The 17269-nt window shown below is 41.0% G+C and overlaps 1 protein-coding gene across 5 annotated transcripts in view; it reads right to left on the reverse strand.

The window, feature by feature from the left end:
* HERC2 (HECT and RLD domain containing E3 ubiquitin protein ligase 2) overlaps positions 1-17269 on the reverse strand; it is a 230121-nt gene that overhangs the window by 123372 nt on the left and 89480 nt on the right. For 3 of the 5 annotated variants that reach the window (XM_029224734.1, XM_029224737.1, XM_029224738.1), the window contains 14 exons: positions 15932-16102; positions 15441-15544; positions 14414-14564; positions 12424-12638; positions 12040-12172; positions 11813-11940; positions 11515-11725; positions 9137-9264; positions 8407-8580; positions 8194-8330; positions 7931-8082; positions 7073-7264; positions 1863-2050; positions 559-751 (listed from right to left, as the gene is read on the reverse strand). In XM_029224734.1, the coding sequence (XP_029080567.1) occupies positions 559-751; positions 1863-2050; positions 7073-7264; positions 7931-8082; positions 8194-8330; positions 8407-8580; positions 9137-9264; positions 11515-11725; positions 11813-11940; positions 12040-12172; positions 12424-12638; positions 14414-14564; positions 15441-15544; positions 15932-16102 (2277 nt within the window). The remainder of the gene's footprint in view (positions 1-558; positions 752-1862; positions 2051-7072; positions 7265-7930; positions 8083-8193; positions 8331-8406; positions 8581-9136; positions 9265-11514; positions 11726-11812; positions 11941-12039; positions 12173-12423; positions 12639-14413; positions 14565-15440; positions 15545-15931; positions 16103-17269) is intronic. The other 2 variants (XM_029224735.1, XM_029224736.1) reach the window with 2 other exon arrangements.

Here is a 17269-nt window from a genome sequence, read left to right on the forward strand (position 1 = left end):
CTATGCATACAGCAGACACCTGAGCCCCAAGAATCAGTGCCAGCCTCCTAGACAGTCTCGCCAAGATCGGCATCCCGGGGTCTTTCAGATGCGTCTCAAAAAATGTCATGGAGCCCTCCTCCCACAGCCTTACCTCTCCTTACAGGGTTAACTTCCTGAGGTCACTCTAAGTTCTCACCCTCACTTTCTCTAAGGCAGTAAAGTACTGACTAACTCCACATTATGTGCCACATTCTGAGGGAAGGGCCTCGGGGGGGAAGGTGAAAGAAGGAAGAACACATGCTCAGGGCACGGTGAGGCAATGCCCGCAACTCCAGGAACAGGCTCAGGGACACCAGGAGGCCCACCAGGGGAGAGGACACAGCAAGCCCCCCACTGCCTCACCCCGCCGCCCCCCACTGTCTCCGAGGCGAAACGGGGAGTCAAGTCCCTCAGAAATCACCCGGGGCCTGTCAACTAGACCTTCCAGGAAAGCCTGACCTAGAGAGCACCTCTCTCACTCCCAGATGAAAGGACGGGCAGCCAACACACAGCTTGCCAGGTCCCCCGGGCACCCACCGGAGTCATCCTCCGTGTCCGAGTCATCTGCCGAGGGCTGCGTAGAGGCCGGAAGCTCCGCCAACTTCAGGTCGTACTTCCCCTCCTTCCCCATCCTGTAAGAGTTGGTGCTGCCTGTGTCCCACTGGACCCTGATCCAGCCATCCTCTCCAAGTTCACCAATCACGCGGCCGAGGCCAGGAGGAGGCCCGTCCTGAGGAAGCCAAAGCAGAGACGGGTTAAAGGTGTGCGGGCCTGTCTGTCACAGGAACACTGCCTGTGAAGGTGGCTGCAGCAATGGACACAGCCCCCGAGTCCACAGGGGGCTCCAAACCCACCTACATGCCCAGCTCACATCATCACTGTAAAGTGAACACCAGCACGAACCTGCTCGCACGCCTTTACCAAAGAGGTGAGTGGGGAAAGCACCACCTCAATTAGCATGCTCTCTAAGCCAGTGCAGAGACCAGACTTCCCAGCCTGGTCCTGCCACTCTGCTCCTTGGCCCCTCAACCCCTCCTGGGGCTTCACAAGGTCAGGAACCTCCAACAAGCACCAGTATCTCCTCGTTGCCTCTCGTTCTTCAGTTTTCCCCCAGATCTTAGAGTGAACCTCTACCTCTCATTTCTATGAGGAGAAGCTGTTTTTAGGATGCTGCTAGCTGTTCCAGTCACTCTGATCTCTGAGATGATTCTCAGGAGGCATGTGCTTAAGAGTGAGGCTGAGAAAACCTGGACATGACAAGAACGCTCCACGTCACAGAAGGGCGAGCGCTGTCCTCAGCTAGTGGCTCCAGCACCGGCGCAGAGCCAAGCCCCTGACCTCTACTTGGGGCGACCTGACAGAGACACAGGAGCAAAGTGCTGGGGGAGAAGTGGAAAGATGGGCACCACCCAAGCAGGTGCTTGTAGCCACTGGGTCAGCACGCCTTACCGGCACACGGCCATGAGCTCACAGAGGCAGTGTCAGAGCTTTCCCGACATGATTATTCAGGTGAGGATTACCCTCTCCTGCCCCCTCTCACACTTGTTCTGGGCTGCACCTCAAGTCGCGCCTATGCCAGGAGTTTCCTGAAAAGAGTCGCCACTCCTCATAGACTTGATCCTGTTCAAGGGCCCTAAAGCAGGCCGCCGCTACTCTCTACTGGTTTTGAGATTCTATTCACCTGCCCAGAAATCAACAACTACATCACCTGTCAATCACACATGTCCTTGAATGAGGTAGGTATTTATTCCAGTTTCCACCTACTCACAGCATGCAAGTCAGGATGTGCAGAAGGTGACTAACGTATATGGCTAATGTGTTTAAGTCAAATCTCTAAGTACCTGATCACCCCATTTCCAGTCCACGCCTCTCATGACCCTGGTTCCAATCTTCATCATGGCGGCCAGCTCTGGCCCTGAAACTGGGAGCTGTACCGGGGCTGTTTCTTTCCGTGTCTCTTCCAAAACTGTGGCAGAAGCTCCTCGGGCGGAAGAGTTCATATCTTCTTCAGCATTATCACAACTAGGGCCTATCAGAGCATCAAAAACAGCAGATGAGCCAATAAGTAGTTACAATTTCCTAATCTTGATATATGTTTTTTTTTACGTGTTACATATTAATGAAGATAATAATTTTAAAGAATCCGTAGTATATTTTTCTACCTACACAACAAATACCATGAAAAATTTACTGATGAGAACTAAAATTTTTAAAAAGGTTAAGTGGAGGACAAAATATATAAATATGTATCAGAAGATGTAAAAGATATAAAAATTCTCAGGAAAGACATTTACTCTATTTCTAGGAGTTATGCCCCACTCCAAAAAACAAAATGATTTTAAGTTATTAGAGAGACACTCATCACTCATATTTTTATTAGAACAGAAAAACAAAAATTAACCACCTAAATGTTTAACCGTGTGAGAAATTAACAAACTTTAATTATGGTACTGTAAAGAAAAGAGCTGACAGAGCAGGCCTGATACTGCTGTCCCTAGACAGCCTGTTTGCAAGTCAGCCATCAGCTGGCCTCTGGGAACCTGGATTTCGTGAGGGCTCCCACCATCCCCTCCCTGCCAAGAATGCATCCCTGTGCCTAAACTGTTTGCACAAACAACATGGTCTCTGCTGAAACCTGCTTCCTTCTGGGGGGCCTGAAACTTATTCAAGTGCCAGGCAGAGATGCCTGCATGACCTGCCCCAGTGAAAGCACAGGGCACGAGTCTCCACACTTTGCATGTGAAGACAACACTTCACATGTGTGGTCACAACTCTTTGCTGGGGGAACTAAGTGCACCCTGTGGGTCTCCACTGGGAGAGGACTTGTTTCTCCCAGACTTTGCCCATATGCCATCGTTGATTTTGCTTTCTATTCTTTCACTGTAATAAACTTTAGCCCTAAGTATGACTGTATCTGGAGTATTGTGAGGCCTGCTAGCAAATCATTAAAACTGGGGGTGGTCTTGGGGACCCTGACACAGGGATGACAGCAATGGGATTCTCTAGAACAACCCTGAGTCACTGAGATATTGCAAAAGCATTGTTCGGTACAAGGAAGAATGAAGGGATGGGACATGATGAATATTTGGTCCCTGGTGGCCATGCAACCACCCATAGTATAAAACAGAAGCTGACCTGTCAGCTGTGAGAAATAAAATTTACCAATGTATTTGAAAACAGTAAATTCAACCCCAGCAGCCAGCTTGCTTGGACTGAGGGAGGGGAAAGCACATCCCTGGTAACCCTGTGGTCTTTGTTCTGTCTCCACGTAAGAGGAAAAGTGCCCCAAACATTCCCAAAAATGGGCTTGGGTGGGTTAAAAATGTAAAGTTTGTGTTCCACTCTCCTCCAAGAGGGAGAAAAAAAGGTTATTCAATTCCCAGGTCTGGAGTAAAAGCTTTAGATAAACTGGAGGGAAAATAGTCTTTTCTTCAGCCTGGCAGTGCCTCTGTGAGGCCCCAGAAGGGGCAGGGGCTGCATTCCATCTGGGATCTCCCCTGGCAGCTGTAATGTTAACCCTCTAAATGCTGAATTTGCTGCTGTTTTACATTTTGCAATAAGAAAAAAAGGAGAATCTTTCTTTAAGTGGCTTTGTATTTTGTGGCTATTGTATGTAGAAGTATACATAAAAATTAATATAAAACATATGCTTATAGTTTCTTGTATGAAAGAGAAATCACCTTGATCAGAGAAAGCAACAAAGATAGATATGTATTCATTGGACACAACTCCCTGGCTTTTTGCAGCCAGTAGTCAGATTGGAATTTAAACTCTTGAGTACTGTTAACAGAGGAAGCCCCCATAATTAATGATCTGTGCTATGATTTTTACCTACTGGAGTCTCTGGAAAAAAGGGAGACAACAGAAAAAGAAAGGCAATTTCTAGATGGAAATACACTTTCAAGATTTTTAAAAACAATTTTTAGTTGCTAATGAGGTCTGCAGAAATCAGATGTTGACTGACAGTATGGTGTATATTTCTGAATGGGTCGTGTGGGCACAAAGACTGACAAAATCAAAGAGCTTAGGAAAGCCTTGCTCTTTCATTTGGACTTGGAATACTGGCCCTGTAGTATCTCAAAATTTCAGGCGAAGAACAACATTATAAACCAATCAGATCTAACAGACATGTAGAGACATTCTACACAAAAAGAGCAGAAGACACACTCTTCTCAAGGACAAAGAGAACAACACCCTCCAGGAGAAGCAGTATGTTAGGCCACAACACAAGTCTCAATAAATTGAAATAGGGGCTTCCCTGGTGGCGCAGTGGCTGAGAGTCCACCTGCCGATGCAGGGGACACGGGTTCGTGCCCCGGTCCGGGAAGTTCCCACATGCCGCGGAGCGGTTGGGCCCGTGAGCCATGGCCACTGAGCCTGCGCATCCAGAGCCTGTGCTCCACAACGGGGGAGGCCACAACAGTGAGAGGCCCGCGTACCGCAAAAAGAAAAAAAAAGAAAAAATAAATAAATTGAAATAAGTAAAATCATATAAATTATCTTCTCAGACCACAATGGAATGAAACTAGGAATTAACAACAGAAGGAAAACTGGAAAATTCACAAATATGTGGAAATTAAATAACACACACTTAAACAACCAGCCAAAGAAACAAAAATCACAAGAGAAATTAATGCTTTGAGACAAATGAAAACAAAAACACAACATACCAAAGCTTATGAGATGCAGCAAAATCAGTGCTAAGGGGGAAATTTAAATCTATAAATGCACACAGTAAAAAAAGAAGATCTCAAGTCAATAACTTAACTACACCTGGAGGAATTGGAAAAACAAGAACAAAGTAAACCCAAAGTTAGAAAGAAGGAAATAATAAAGATTAGAGCAGAGATAAATAGAAAATATAAAAACAACAGAATCAACAAAACCAAAAGTTGTTTTTTTGAAAAATGTCATCAATAAAATTGACAAACTTTTAGGTAGATTAACTAAAAAAAAAAAAAAGGGAGAAGATGCAAATCGCTAAAACCAGAAACAAAAAGTGGGGACATTGCTACTGATCCTATAGAAATAGAGAATTATGACCACACTGTGAACAACTGTACACCAATAAATTAGCTAACCTAGATGAAATGGATAAATTCCTAAAAGCATAGAAATTACCTGCCTCAAGAACAAATAGAAAATGTGAATAGACCTAAAACAAGTGAAGAGTTGAATCAGTAACCAAAAAACTCTCAACAACAACAAAAACCCAGGGCAAGATGGCTTAACTGGTGAATTCTACCAAACGTTTAAAAAAGAACTAACACCAGTTCTCTAACCCTTTCAAAGACAGAATAGGAGGAAGCTACTTCCTAACTCACTCTATGAGTTACCAGCATTACCCTGATAACAATAAAACTATAAAATACCACTCAAAGAAATGAAAGAAGACCTAAATAAATATAAAGCTATCTCATATTTATGGAACGAAAGACTTAATATTGTGAAGATGGCAGTACTCCCCAACAGGATCTACAGATTCAATACAATCCCTACAAAACCCCAATGGCCTTTTTTGCAGACATGGGAAAGCCAGACCTGAAAGTCATATGGAAATGCAAGGGACCCAAAGTAATCTTGAGAAAGAAAAACAAAGTTGAAGGACTTATCGATTTCAAAGCTTACCACAAAGCTACAGTGTTCAAAACAGTGTGGGACTGGCATTAATGACAGACACAGAGACCAACAGAGCAGAACTGAGAGTCTAGAAACAAACTTAAGTATCTATAGTCAAATGATTTTTGACAAGGGTGCTAAGAACTTGAGAAAAGAAGAGTCTTTCCAACAGATGATACTGGAACAACTGGATAACCAAAAGAAATAAAATGAACCCTTACCCCACACCATATTAAGAAACTACCTTAAAATGGATCAAAGATCTAAATATAAGACTTAAGGAAGAAAACATAATGGGTAATCCTCTTGACCTTGGATTTGGCAATGATTTCTTAAACATGAAATCAAAAGCACAAGCAACAAAAGAATAACAGATAAATTAGACTTAATCAAATTTTAAAATTTCTGGGCACCAAAGAAAAACAAAACCCAGACTGGGAAAAAAATGTCTTCAAATCACATAACTGATAACAATCTAGTATCCAGAATACGTAAAGGACTCAGACAACTCAAAACACAAACAACCCAATTTTAAAATGGGCAAAGGACGTGAACAGACGTTTCTCCTAGATATACAACAAGCACAGGTAAAGAGGCTCAACATCATTCAACATTAGTGAAGTGTAAAACAAACCACAATGAAATACCACTTCACGCCAAGTAGGGTAGCCTTAATTCAAAAAAAAAAAAAAAACCAGAAAATAACTAGTGTTGGCAAGTACACGGAGAAACTGAAACTCCTGGCCCATTGCTGGTGGGAATGTAAAATGGTATAGTGCTGTGGAATAGTTTGACAGTTCCTGAGCAAGCTGAACATAGGATTACCATATGACCCTGCAATTCCACTCCTAAGTATATGACAAAAGGACTGGTAACAGGTGTGCAAACAAAAACTTGTACACAAATGTTCCTAGCAGCACCACTCACCATGGCCAAAAGGCAGATACAAGCCAATGTCCATCAATGGATGAATGGATAAATAAAACACAGTATATTCATAAAACAGTTTTCAGCCATAGAAAGAAATGAAGTACTGATACATGCTAAATGAAATAAGCCAGATACAAAAGGCTAAAATTGTATGATTTCATTTGTATGAAATATCCAGAAGGAGCAAGTCCATAGAGACAGAAAGCAGACTTTTTGTTGCCAACAGCTGGGGGAGTGGGAATTCAGGAGTCACTGCTAAATGGATATGGGTTTGCATTTGGGGTGATGAAAAGTTATGGAACTAGATAGTATTAAGGCTTGCACAACACTGTGGATGTGCTTACTGATGACAATGAGTTATAAACTTAAAAGTACTTAGAATAGTAAATTTTATGTTATTTGTATTTTACCACAATAAAAAAAAAAGTTTATAAAAAGAGAGAGAGAGATCAAGGCAAAACCGTGGCATTTTCACAAAGGACTTAGGGCGATGCCAACCCACCGATGAGCCGAAGTGCTGTCTGTGTGAGAGCGAGCATGCCGGAGTTCAGCAGGAGGCTCAGGTTGTGGGCACCGTGCTGCAGGGTGAGCGTGCTGAGCATTACCAGGAGAAAGCGTGCTTGTGGGGTTGTCCCCAGGCTGGGTCCCGACGGGTTCTCATTTGTGATGGTTTGCAGGGGGACAGGCTGGATACCTAAAAAGCATTGGCACCTACATAAATTTCTTGTACGTGGATACAAGAACATACACGATGAAGAAAGCATTAACAATTTTTTTTTATAAGTCTGTCTTTTTCATCAGATATCCATAGAGTGTGGACATCGGGCAGCTCTGTACTGCTTTGCAATAATCATACCACCATCACTCCACATACAGCTATCTTCATCTGTCTACAAAACGTATCACACTGCTCTTCTAAATATCCCTGGTGGCTTACTCATTTCATGTCAAATGTAAGAGAGATATTTCACTTCTCTTCCACAAAACCAATCCTACCACTTCTTTGTAGATGCTCAAACTGTCCAGGAAATTATGTATTAATATAGGATACACATTCTAGGATAGATTGTGTAAGTGATACACATGAAAATGTTAAAATGCAAAAGCTTTATATTAGGATACTACAAGATTGTATCTTCTGCCAAATTTTGAAAGTTTTGTTTAGAATTTGAGAAAACTTAAAGCAGCTTAGATTATCATTCTAATGCACAAAGTTATTAAAGTCTTCAAAGCAATAATAAGAATTTGCAAGTTTCCAGAATATATAATAAAGAGCCAAACTATGAAATAATGCTGATGTGATCATTGACATCAACAGCAATTTTAATACAGCCTTTTAACTGTCAGATTTTTAACTCACCAAGTTCTTTAAACTTGTTATTTGCATCCATCAAAACATTTCGAATATTCTGAACAGCCCAAGCATACAGCTTGCCAAAAGTTACTTCAAGCAGCATCCGATTAAAAGGTGGGATCAAATCAACATCCTTTAAACAATCAGTAAGGGGTTCCCTTTCAAACAAAGATGAAGAATTTTACTCAGAACACTGCCAGGCTTCAATAAAACAATGCTTTGTTGTCACAGCTTCCCTTAATTAAGAAAAAAATATTATAAAGTCTTACCCTATATCAATCCCCTCTGGAATAAGTCTTTGCCATCCACAGAACATAGCATACTGCACAGACGGAAGTAAGAAATTTTTGGCTGCCAGTTTTAAAATTGTATCTATCCCTTCCAGGCGAACCTCTGCTCTCTCCAACTGCAAAACATCAATGCATACCGTTAAGTGTTTATGTATTATCCAATACAGAGAAGAATGTTCTTAGCAAATTTACCTGTTTTAGTAGGCACTTTCTCATTTTTTCCACATCCACTGGCTCTTCTTTAAGGGCAAATTCAGCAATAGTACTGAGGAGTGCAGACTGAGGATACAGACCCTGAACATTCTGCTTCAACCATTTGTATTTGTGAACACCTGTAACTGTACTCAACAGTGGCTGCCATTTATCCTGACAAAGGAAAACCATTTTCACCATTAGTTAACCCTATTCATACTAACATGTGCTCTAAAACAATTACTTGAAGAAAATATAAATAAATGCTACTAGGTTTAAACTGGTAAAATATTTTAAATTTAGTAATTAATTTATGATAAAAACAACTACATCATAAATAGGCTTATAAGTGAATTTATAATCTGTATGCTTACATACTTTGGAATCAGCTAACCTGACATGCAAAGTTAAATTATCATCCATATTAATAGCTTCTGGAACAAAGGATACATTCAATGAATGAGTGAATAAATGAATGAAGAAAATGGTGAACAAATAATGATACAATATACTAATAAAAGTAAAAGGAAACACTTCTCCAGCTATCAATTTGACCAGGGCACCATAAGTCAAGTGCATTAAGCATCACTGGGTCACAGTTACTCATACTTTTAATAACCACCAAATTCTCTACTGTATATTCAAAAACAAAGCAACAATATTTGTGGATTCCCTTGCAGTATGATGTGCTTCTACACAGCCAGTCTTAGAACCACACAAAATACTTCACCTTGGGTGATTTAACTGTAATGGGTCTTTTGTCCACATTTATAGGACTGTGAGGCAAGATGCAAGCTTCTTCACTCTCTCCGTTTCCAATTTTTTCTTCATCATCAGTAGAGTCTGGCTTCTTAGGAACTATGTTTAAAAACATCATTCATTATAACAAACATTAAATATGATTTTAAATTAAGAAATGTTTAAATTTGCATGAAGGTAAAGGATATATTTTATTCACAGAAACACATAAATATCATTGTCAAGTGCTCAAATTACAAAAGTAAAAACTATCATAATTATTCTCACATGACATCTAGTAATAACACTTTGCCACTCCATGTCAGGGATAGAAAGACAGTGGCAGTGTTACGATGGAGGGAAGCCCTAAAGAAGGGGAAGCCCAGGGGTTGGCAAACTTTTTCATAAAGGGCCAGACAGTGAATATTTTAGCCTTTGCAAGCTATTTCAGTCTACTGCAAATACTCTACTGTTGCAGCATGAAAACTGGCAAACTTTATTTATGAATGCTGTCATTTAAACTTCATATAATCTTCATGAATCATAGTCTTCTTTTGAGTTTTTAAAAAATAATTTAAAAATGCAAAACCCAGCCTTAGCTCATGGGCGACACATAGCAAGTGGTAGGCTGCATTTGTCCCCAGACCCTAGTTTGCCCACCCTGGACTAGTGCATTGGTTCTGTCACCAGTGTGCAACTGAATCAATTAGATGCCTCTGACTACGTTAGTCTTTTTAATCAGAGAAATTTCTATTGAATTTGCAATGTGATATGTGGTGTTGCTTCCGTACTTTTGGTCCTCTTCAAGGTTTTCAGTCTCATTCTTCTCAATATATAATATAAATAACCAGCAACACAATAATAAACATAGGCAATAGAACATTAACACAGCAGGTCTGGGCTGCTCAAACCCTGCAAATTCCCAAGAAAGGCCTGTCCCGTCAGCACTGGCTCTTCACCAGCTCCTGCGAACTGAGCTCTGAAACCTTGGTATGTTCTGCCTGAGAAGAGTGTGTCTGAGGCACAGGACCACCTTTACCAGTGTAACCAGACAGCTTGTGACTTACGGCAACTGCCTGTGTCTACTCTGGATGGAGTCTGGGCAGCTGAGAGCAATCACGCAGGCCCCACATGGCCACGTGACTGACTCCCAACAACAACCCTGGACACCAAGGTTCAGGTGAGCATCCCTGACTGACAGTCCTTCACACGTGTCACATGTCACTGCTGAGAGAACCAAGCACGACCCTGTGTGATTCACTGGAGGGAACACTGGAAGCCCAGACCCGGTTTCCTTTGGAATTCCCTCCATGCACCTCTCCTTTTGCTAATTTTTATCTGTACCCTTTCACAGTAATAACTAAGAGTATAATAGTTCTTCTGAGTCCTGTGGAGCCCTACCAGTAAATCATCAAACTTAGCACAGCACCAGGAATATTAATTATTTCTATGTTACAATTAAGTATATAAACCCACAACATCAAGAAATTTTAAGCGGTGACAGTGTGAGCTCAGAGACCAGGGAGGCAATGGCCACACGGGGATGGGGTCACCCTCCCTCACACTGAGATGGCAGTCTCTGAGTTTCCTGGCTACCTGGGTTAAAGGGATCTCAGAAGTGTTCCTGCCATATCTCCTGATTCAGAGCATCTCCAGGATCCAGATAAGCTGTGGTTTAAGCTCAGGAACAATCAATTCAGGATGGCGTCTACAATAAGTTAGTCTTTCATGGCATTGTTTGTAATGTCCATCTAAAACTCAGTAATTAATATTGCTTAATAAGCTAATCTGGGAATAAATCAATATAATTCATAAGAATATAATCAGATATTTTGGTAGACTTGCTTATAACCACAAGTGACCAAATTAGAAAGTATGTATTTTCACTCAAAGTTTGGTTAATACAAAAACTCTTTTCCATATCGCTACACAGTTGCTTCCTGAAAGTATCAGTAACTCTTTTGTTTCCTTTTATAACAATCTTCCATGTTTCAGAATACTCAATATTGCCAAAGAAAAACATTTCTTCACAAGAATGGCAAGATTTGTTGAAAGATTAAACGTTCCCATATATCTCATTACCAGGACAAGTGATTAAAAAAACACTTCCTTTTCCCCATCAATTTAATAAAGTTTATAGTATTTTCAGCATCAATTTACTAGTTACCAAATGATAACACACTCAATCCCAAAGTTGCATCATCATCTGATATCTTGGAAAAATAAGCAGGATTTGTACACTTAACCCTAAATACACATAACAAACATTATGGCACTTGTGAAAATGCTACAATAGGTGAGCAGCAGCCCACAGCCTCACTGCAACCACAGACACCTATACGGGGACACACTCTGAAAGAATCCTCCTACCTTTTACCTTCTTACCTCTCTTCTTCCTTCGTTCTCGAATTATCTTCTGAGCTATCCTCCTCCAACGGGGCAAAGAACTTAGCAGTTTAAACTTGGACATTATAGAGAGGTCATTACAAACTGCAGGTCTCAGTTCATTAAAGAGGAACCTCAAACGTTCAATGACTGGGGCACAGACCTCCTTGTAAGAACGGCCCTGTTCTTGATGTGTCTACAAAGTTAAATATGAAAGAACAACTTAACAACAAATACTTGGCCAACTGTCCAGAAGCACAGAAGAAATAAAATCGAAATTTACCTTAATGAGTGAGCATTTTGCTTGGTAGACAACTCTACAAACATCCACCACTGATTTAGGCAACGTTCTGTGCTTTACTTGCTCAATACCAAGTGTACCTGCATAAACTAAAGATAATGCCACGTGACCTGTAAAAGATATTTAAAAGAAAGGGCAGGGTAGGAATGAATGTGTACTACATGTCAGTTGAAAGATCTACAGTACAGCTACAATATTGAGCGTCATACCTAAATCTTCATGTTTTAAGAGGCAGCATAACAGCAAGCGGCCGACCTCCTCCACAGGATGCTCAGGAGGAAAGGTGATGGGTGTGGTCAAGTGGCACTGCCTACAGTACCTTTCTATCTGACACAGAAAGTCCTGCAACAGAAACAGCTGGAGGTAACTTCAGAGCCAACCTCACAGCATCGTCATGAATTCTAAACTAAGTGCCGTAGCTTCTAAAACCTCACCGGACATTGAACTGAACCAGCCTCTTACCTCAAAACCAGCCCTCCAAATAATATGTAAACAAAGTCTGTGCTAAGCTAACCAAAGTCTGTGCTAAGGTGTTCACAAGTCAAAGTCCTAAGGTAAACAAAGGACGCTGAGTGTGGGAAGGCCTCACTCACCTTCACGTTGTGGTCTTGAATGTTATTGTCAGCAATGGCTTGCAGGAATGCCTGGGAATGGTCACCCAGCGCCCGTCTGTGGGAGTAGAGCCGGGACTTGCTGGCGGGAGTGCCCCCTGGAGAGCTACAGTGGTCCTCATCTTTCTCCTCGTTGTAGCTGTAGTGGATCTGGCTTGTCTGCAGGCCTCCAGAGAAGATGGATGACTGAAGCCACTCTAGAGAGTGCACATGCAAACGTTAAAAAGAAACCTGAGTGCACTGTTCAGAAATAAATACTGAAAAAAAAAAAAAAAAGATAGAAAACTAAGTACTTCATTAAGGAGGTTAAATTCAGGATCATTCATATGAAAGTCACATCTAACATATTTACATAGATTGGCTTATAATTCCTATATCTATGTGAAAAAAAGTAACACTTTCTGGTTACTCAACACATCTTAAGCATGGTATCAGAACCCAATATAATTGTTCCAGATACCTGCTCAAACATGGAGCTGTCCAGTTCCACAGAAACCATGTGAAGACTAGAGCTATGCCTTCTAACAGGGAAAAGAGCACTGAGGCACCACTTACACAAGTAATCACCGATTTCAACTGGGATAACCACAGGCTACAAGTACTACGGGGGGAATGACCGTGCAGCAACAAGCCCCCGACTATTCGGGGGGACGGTAAGGAATTTGCTGTAATCTGGATGAAGACCAAGACGCTGAGCATCCAGGCAGGAGAACAGCATGTGTGAAGGGTTCCATGAAGAAAAACATGCTCAGGGCAGCACGTCTCCCTAGAGCATTAATCAATTAATAATAATAAGAGACTACTGAACATACAACACAAGATCGTTAAGTAAGGGATGGATACGTGGAAACCTGAGATCCAGTAGGCTATAAAGGAGACCTGTGTCGAGGCACAGGTCAGACCCCATAAGAACATGCCACCCATCAGTGCAAATAGGGATACTCATTGTAACTGCTATGAGTGAGATTCACCGAAGAATAATCAGTTTTTACATAACTACAGATTTTTTTTCAATAACTGTGCTATCAAAATATTCCTCCAAAACCCAAGCAATCAAATCTGGGATGCACTCAATGTCCTTTTACTGGAAATTTCGATTTTAGAGCATTCAGGAGCATTCATCAAAGTGCCACATTAATTCTTCTAAAACACAAATGTGATCAGACCCTCCCTGAACCTCTCCATTTAGAACTCCCTCTTGTCTCTTTTTTTAAAAAAAATTTATTTTTTGTGTGTTTTTTTTTTTATTTTTGGCTGCACTGGGTCTTCATTGCTGCGTGGGCTTTCTCTAGTTGCAGTGAGCGGGGGCTACTCTTCGTTGCGGTGCATGGGCTTCTCATTGCGGTGGCTTCTCCTGTTGCACAGCACGGGATCTACGTGTGCGGGCTTCAGTAGTTACAGCACTCGGTCTCAGTAGTTGTGGCTCGCGGGCTCTAGAGCGCAGGCTCAGTAGTTGTGGCACATGGGCTTAGCTGCTCCGCGGCATGTGGGATCTTCCCAGACCAGGGCTCGAACCCATGTCCCCCGCATTGGCAGGCGGATTCTTAACCACTGTGCCACCAGGGAAGTCCCCTACAGGTCTTCAGAGGAAGAAAAGTCCACTGTCTTCGAGGCTCTGCAGACAGCAAAGCGCCCAGCACACACACTAAGGGTGTGCTCCAGAAGGCAGGCTGAGCAGGCACCATGATCATCCCTGCCCACTAGCCTTCTCCCCCGACCCTCCACATACACAAGCAGCTCGAAGCTGACTTTCTCAACGATGCCCTCACACACCCAGTCTGCTGGGGCTCCAATTTCAGGATGGCTCCATGAAAGCTGCTCACAGCTATTTCTATTAACTGGTTTAGTCTCACTATCCTTATTTTTCCTCACCAATAACTGTGTTGATTTTTCCTGTTCTATTCTCAGTAGCACTTACAGCTCAGCTAAAATAACCTGCTAATCTGTTAGCAGAAAACAAAATTTTTCTTACTGGCGCATTCGACCTCAACTGGAGATAGCGGTGTGCTCATAGCTAAATAGGAAGCGTGTAACCCAAGGAGTAGGCCCAGATTTCTTTCAGTGTCTATAAGAGGTGAAGACAGACTTCCCAAATCTGGTATGGTAACAATTTCTTGGTCAGGCTGCAAAAGATAAATTTCAACATTAGTATGATGAGATTAGTAGTATGAGAAAACAGCGTTAATTAACATTAAACCAAGACCAACAGCTTTAACCTTAAACAAGACATACTGCCATAATAAAGACTATATCCTATAATAGTGAGGTCAGGCTGCTACCAAAATAACAGAAGATATAAAGCAGACAGTATATGCATAAGTCTGGTAGAAAATCCAAAGCAAGGATAAACCACTTGGCTAGAAAATTCCTTAAGGAATCAAATAGAAGTTAGAAAAGAAAAGGATCTAATGAAAATAATCTTAAATGTTGCCAGCCACATGACAATTTATAAACAAAGTTAATTTTTCCCTTCATAAAATGCTGCAAACACTACCCTTGAGGCATAACTTAATAAATTTTATTACCTCTGTATCCATATCTGGAAAGCCGATCCCAATATATGAATCCCAATGCTAATGAATATATAGAATGGACATATTTCTGTTCTAAAAAATTATGCTACTAAATAGTTCCTCCCCAAAAATATATATCTCAAGATGGTAAGTCCTTCCGAATTTCTACATAGGATTACAATAAAATCATAAAGACAAAAAGTTAACCTCTTTTTTTTTTTTTTTGTGGAACAAGGTCTACGTTTCTTACAAATTAACAATTTTAAAATAATTTTTCAAGGCTAATACATCATAAACTACATGAATAAATGTAAATTGATTTATGAAAAAAAATCTCTAAAAGATCTTTGTGTTTATCACTTAATAATGACCCCCTCCCCCAAAAGATCCAACCAGCAATATTTCAGGGTAAAAACCACTTCTCAGAAATATCCAGAGAGGGTCTCCACTGAAGTCCACCTTGGTGCTCACTGCACACAGCCTCACCTCCAGATACTGGCCAACACAGAAGGCATGCATTGATTCCCGTGTGTCTTCAAACTGCAAAGCAGCTTCCAAAGCTACCACTGGGTCTTCCCCTACAAACTGAGCTGAAACATAACAAACAAAAGCAACATGACTTCAGTACAGTTTGCCTAGGCATTTATAGTAGAAATGGCAAGTAGGAAATAGATTAGGCAGGTTAACTCCAAAGTGAGGGTTACCAAAGTAATGATCTCTCATCCTCTGCCAGGGCTGTCTGGGTCAACTCAGAACTTGGAACAAGTTCCAACAAGTGTTGGAACAAAAAATGCATAATGATAAGAAATTTTGCATATGTGCCTGAATTTGCTGTGATAGGACAGACCCCAAAGTCACTGACAGATTGAAATGTATGGGTGCTGGAGCAGTACTAAATTGATTATTTTAAACCAAATGCTCTGCTTAAAATAACACATCTGAAACTACTAACCATGAAGTAAAAAGCGAGGCCTTACCAAGAATACTATTTCCTGTTAATGACTGTGTCTGGAAGTCCTTTATATCATACACTTTCCCATCAATCACAGTCCAGAAGCCTCCATCTTTATTATGGTTCTCCAAATCAGCTTTGCGTATAAGCGTCACTTCCTCATTATTTCTACAGTTCTGACCTGTAAAAAATGACTCTGTGTATACAGAAACCAAAATCAAAGAATCAATAGATCAATAGATAACATGACTAGTACAAACTGTGTGAAAGAACTACAAGGTGAAATAGACAAATCCACAAACACAATGAGAAATTAACATACCTCTTCCTATAACTGTCACCACAAACAAAAATTCAGCAAGGATACGGAATGATTTAAAAACAAAAACACCACATGAACAGCATGAATAGCAAGTCTGGCCATATACCAAGCATTAGAGCAAATCTCAAAAGATTTCAAATAAGTCAAGTTACACAGCAGGGACACTGACTACAATGCAGTTAAGTTAGAAATAGGCAACGGAATTCCCTGGGGGCCCAGTGGTTAGGACTCCAAGCTTTCACTACAGAGGGCCTAGGTTCAATCTCGAAAGCCATGTGGTACGGCCAAAAATAAATAAGTAAATAAACAAACAAACGAATGAATAGCAGAAACAGGTAACCAAAAATAAATAAAAACCTCTACATATTTGAAAATTATAAAATATATTTCATAAATTCCCAGAAAAAAATGACTACGGAAATCGACAACTGAAATGAACAATGATGAAAATACTACAGATCAACACTTGTGACATACAGCTAAATGTATGTTTGAGGGCATTTCTACCTTTAAATGTATATATTAGGAAAAAAGAAAAGCTAAAAAGTTAACAAACATAAAATCAATAAAATTCAATGAGTTCATAATGATACTCAAAAAAAAGAGAAAACCTCATGGGTCACCTTTGGAAGCATTAGGACTCCAACTTAATATTACAAAAAATGGTTAACGAGGGGTGGGGTGGTGGTGAATCAAGCCAGGATCACATCCTCCCTGTGCAAACTGTATCTTATGCTACCAAAGAGCTGAGGGCAAGGTTGCTGGGGGACTGCACAGAGGACACGTTATACATGAACTCCCTGGTCCATGTGAACAGAAGTGAAGGTGGGGCCGCCCACCATCACAGGCCTCTGAGCCGATGAAACAAAAAGCACACACACTCTGACCCATCAAAACTGAATCCGAATCTCATTAAGCCTATACATATTATCAGCAGTTTACAGAAAATGTAACTGACAGAAGATGTTAAGATTTGAAGAAGAAAATGCAATCAACCAAGTTCAGAAAATGTGAAATTCTCCAGAACAAATGTCCTACTTC

Source organism: Monodon monoceros, unplaced genomic scaffold (assembly GCF_005190385.1).
Source record: "Monodon monoceros isolate NGI ecotype Baffin Bay Population unplaced genomic scaffold, NGI_Narwhal_1 Super_Scaffold_16, whole genome shotgun sequence".
Classification (NCBI taxonomy): Eukaryota; Metazoa; Chordata; class Mammalia; order Artiodactyla; family Monodontidae; genus Monodon; species Monodon monoceros.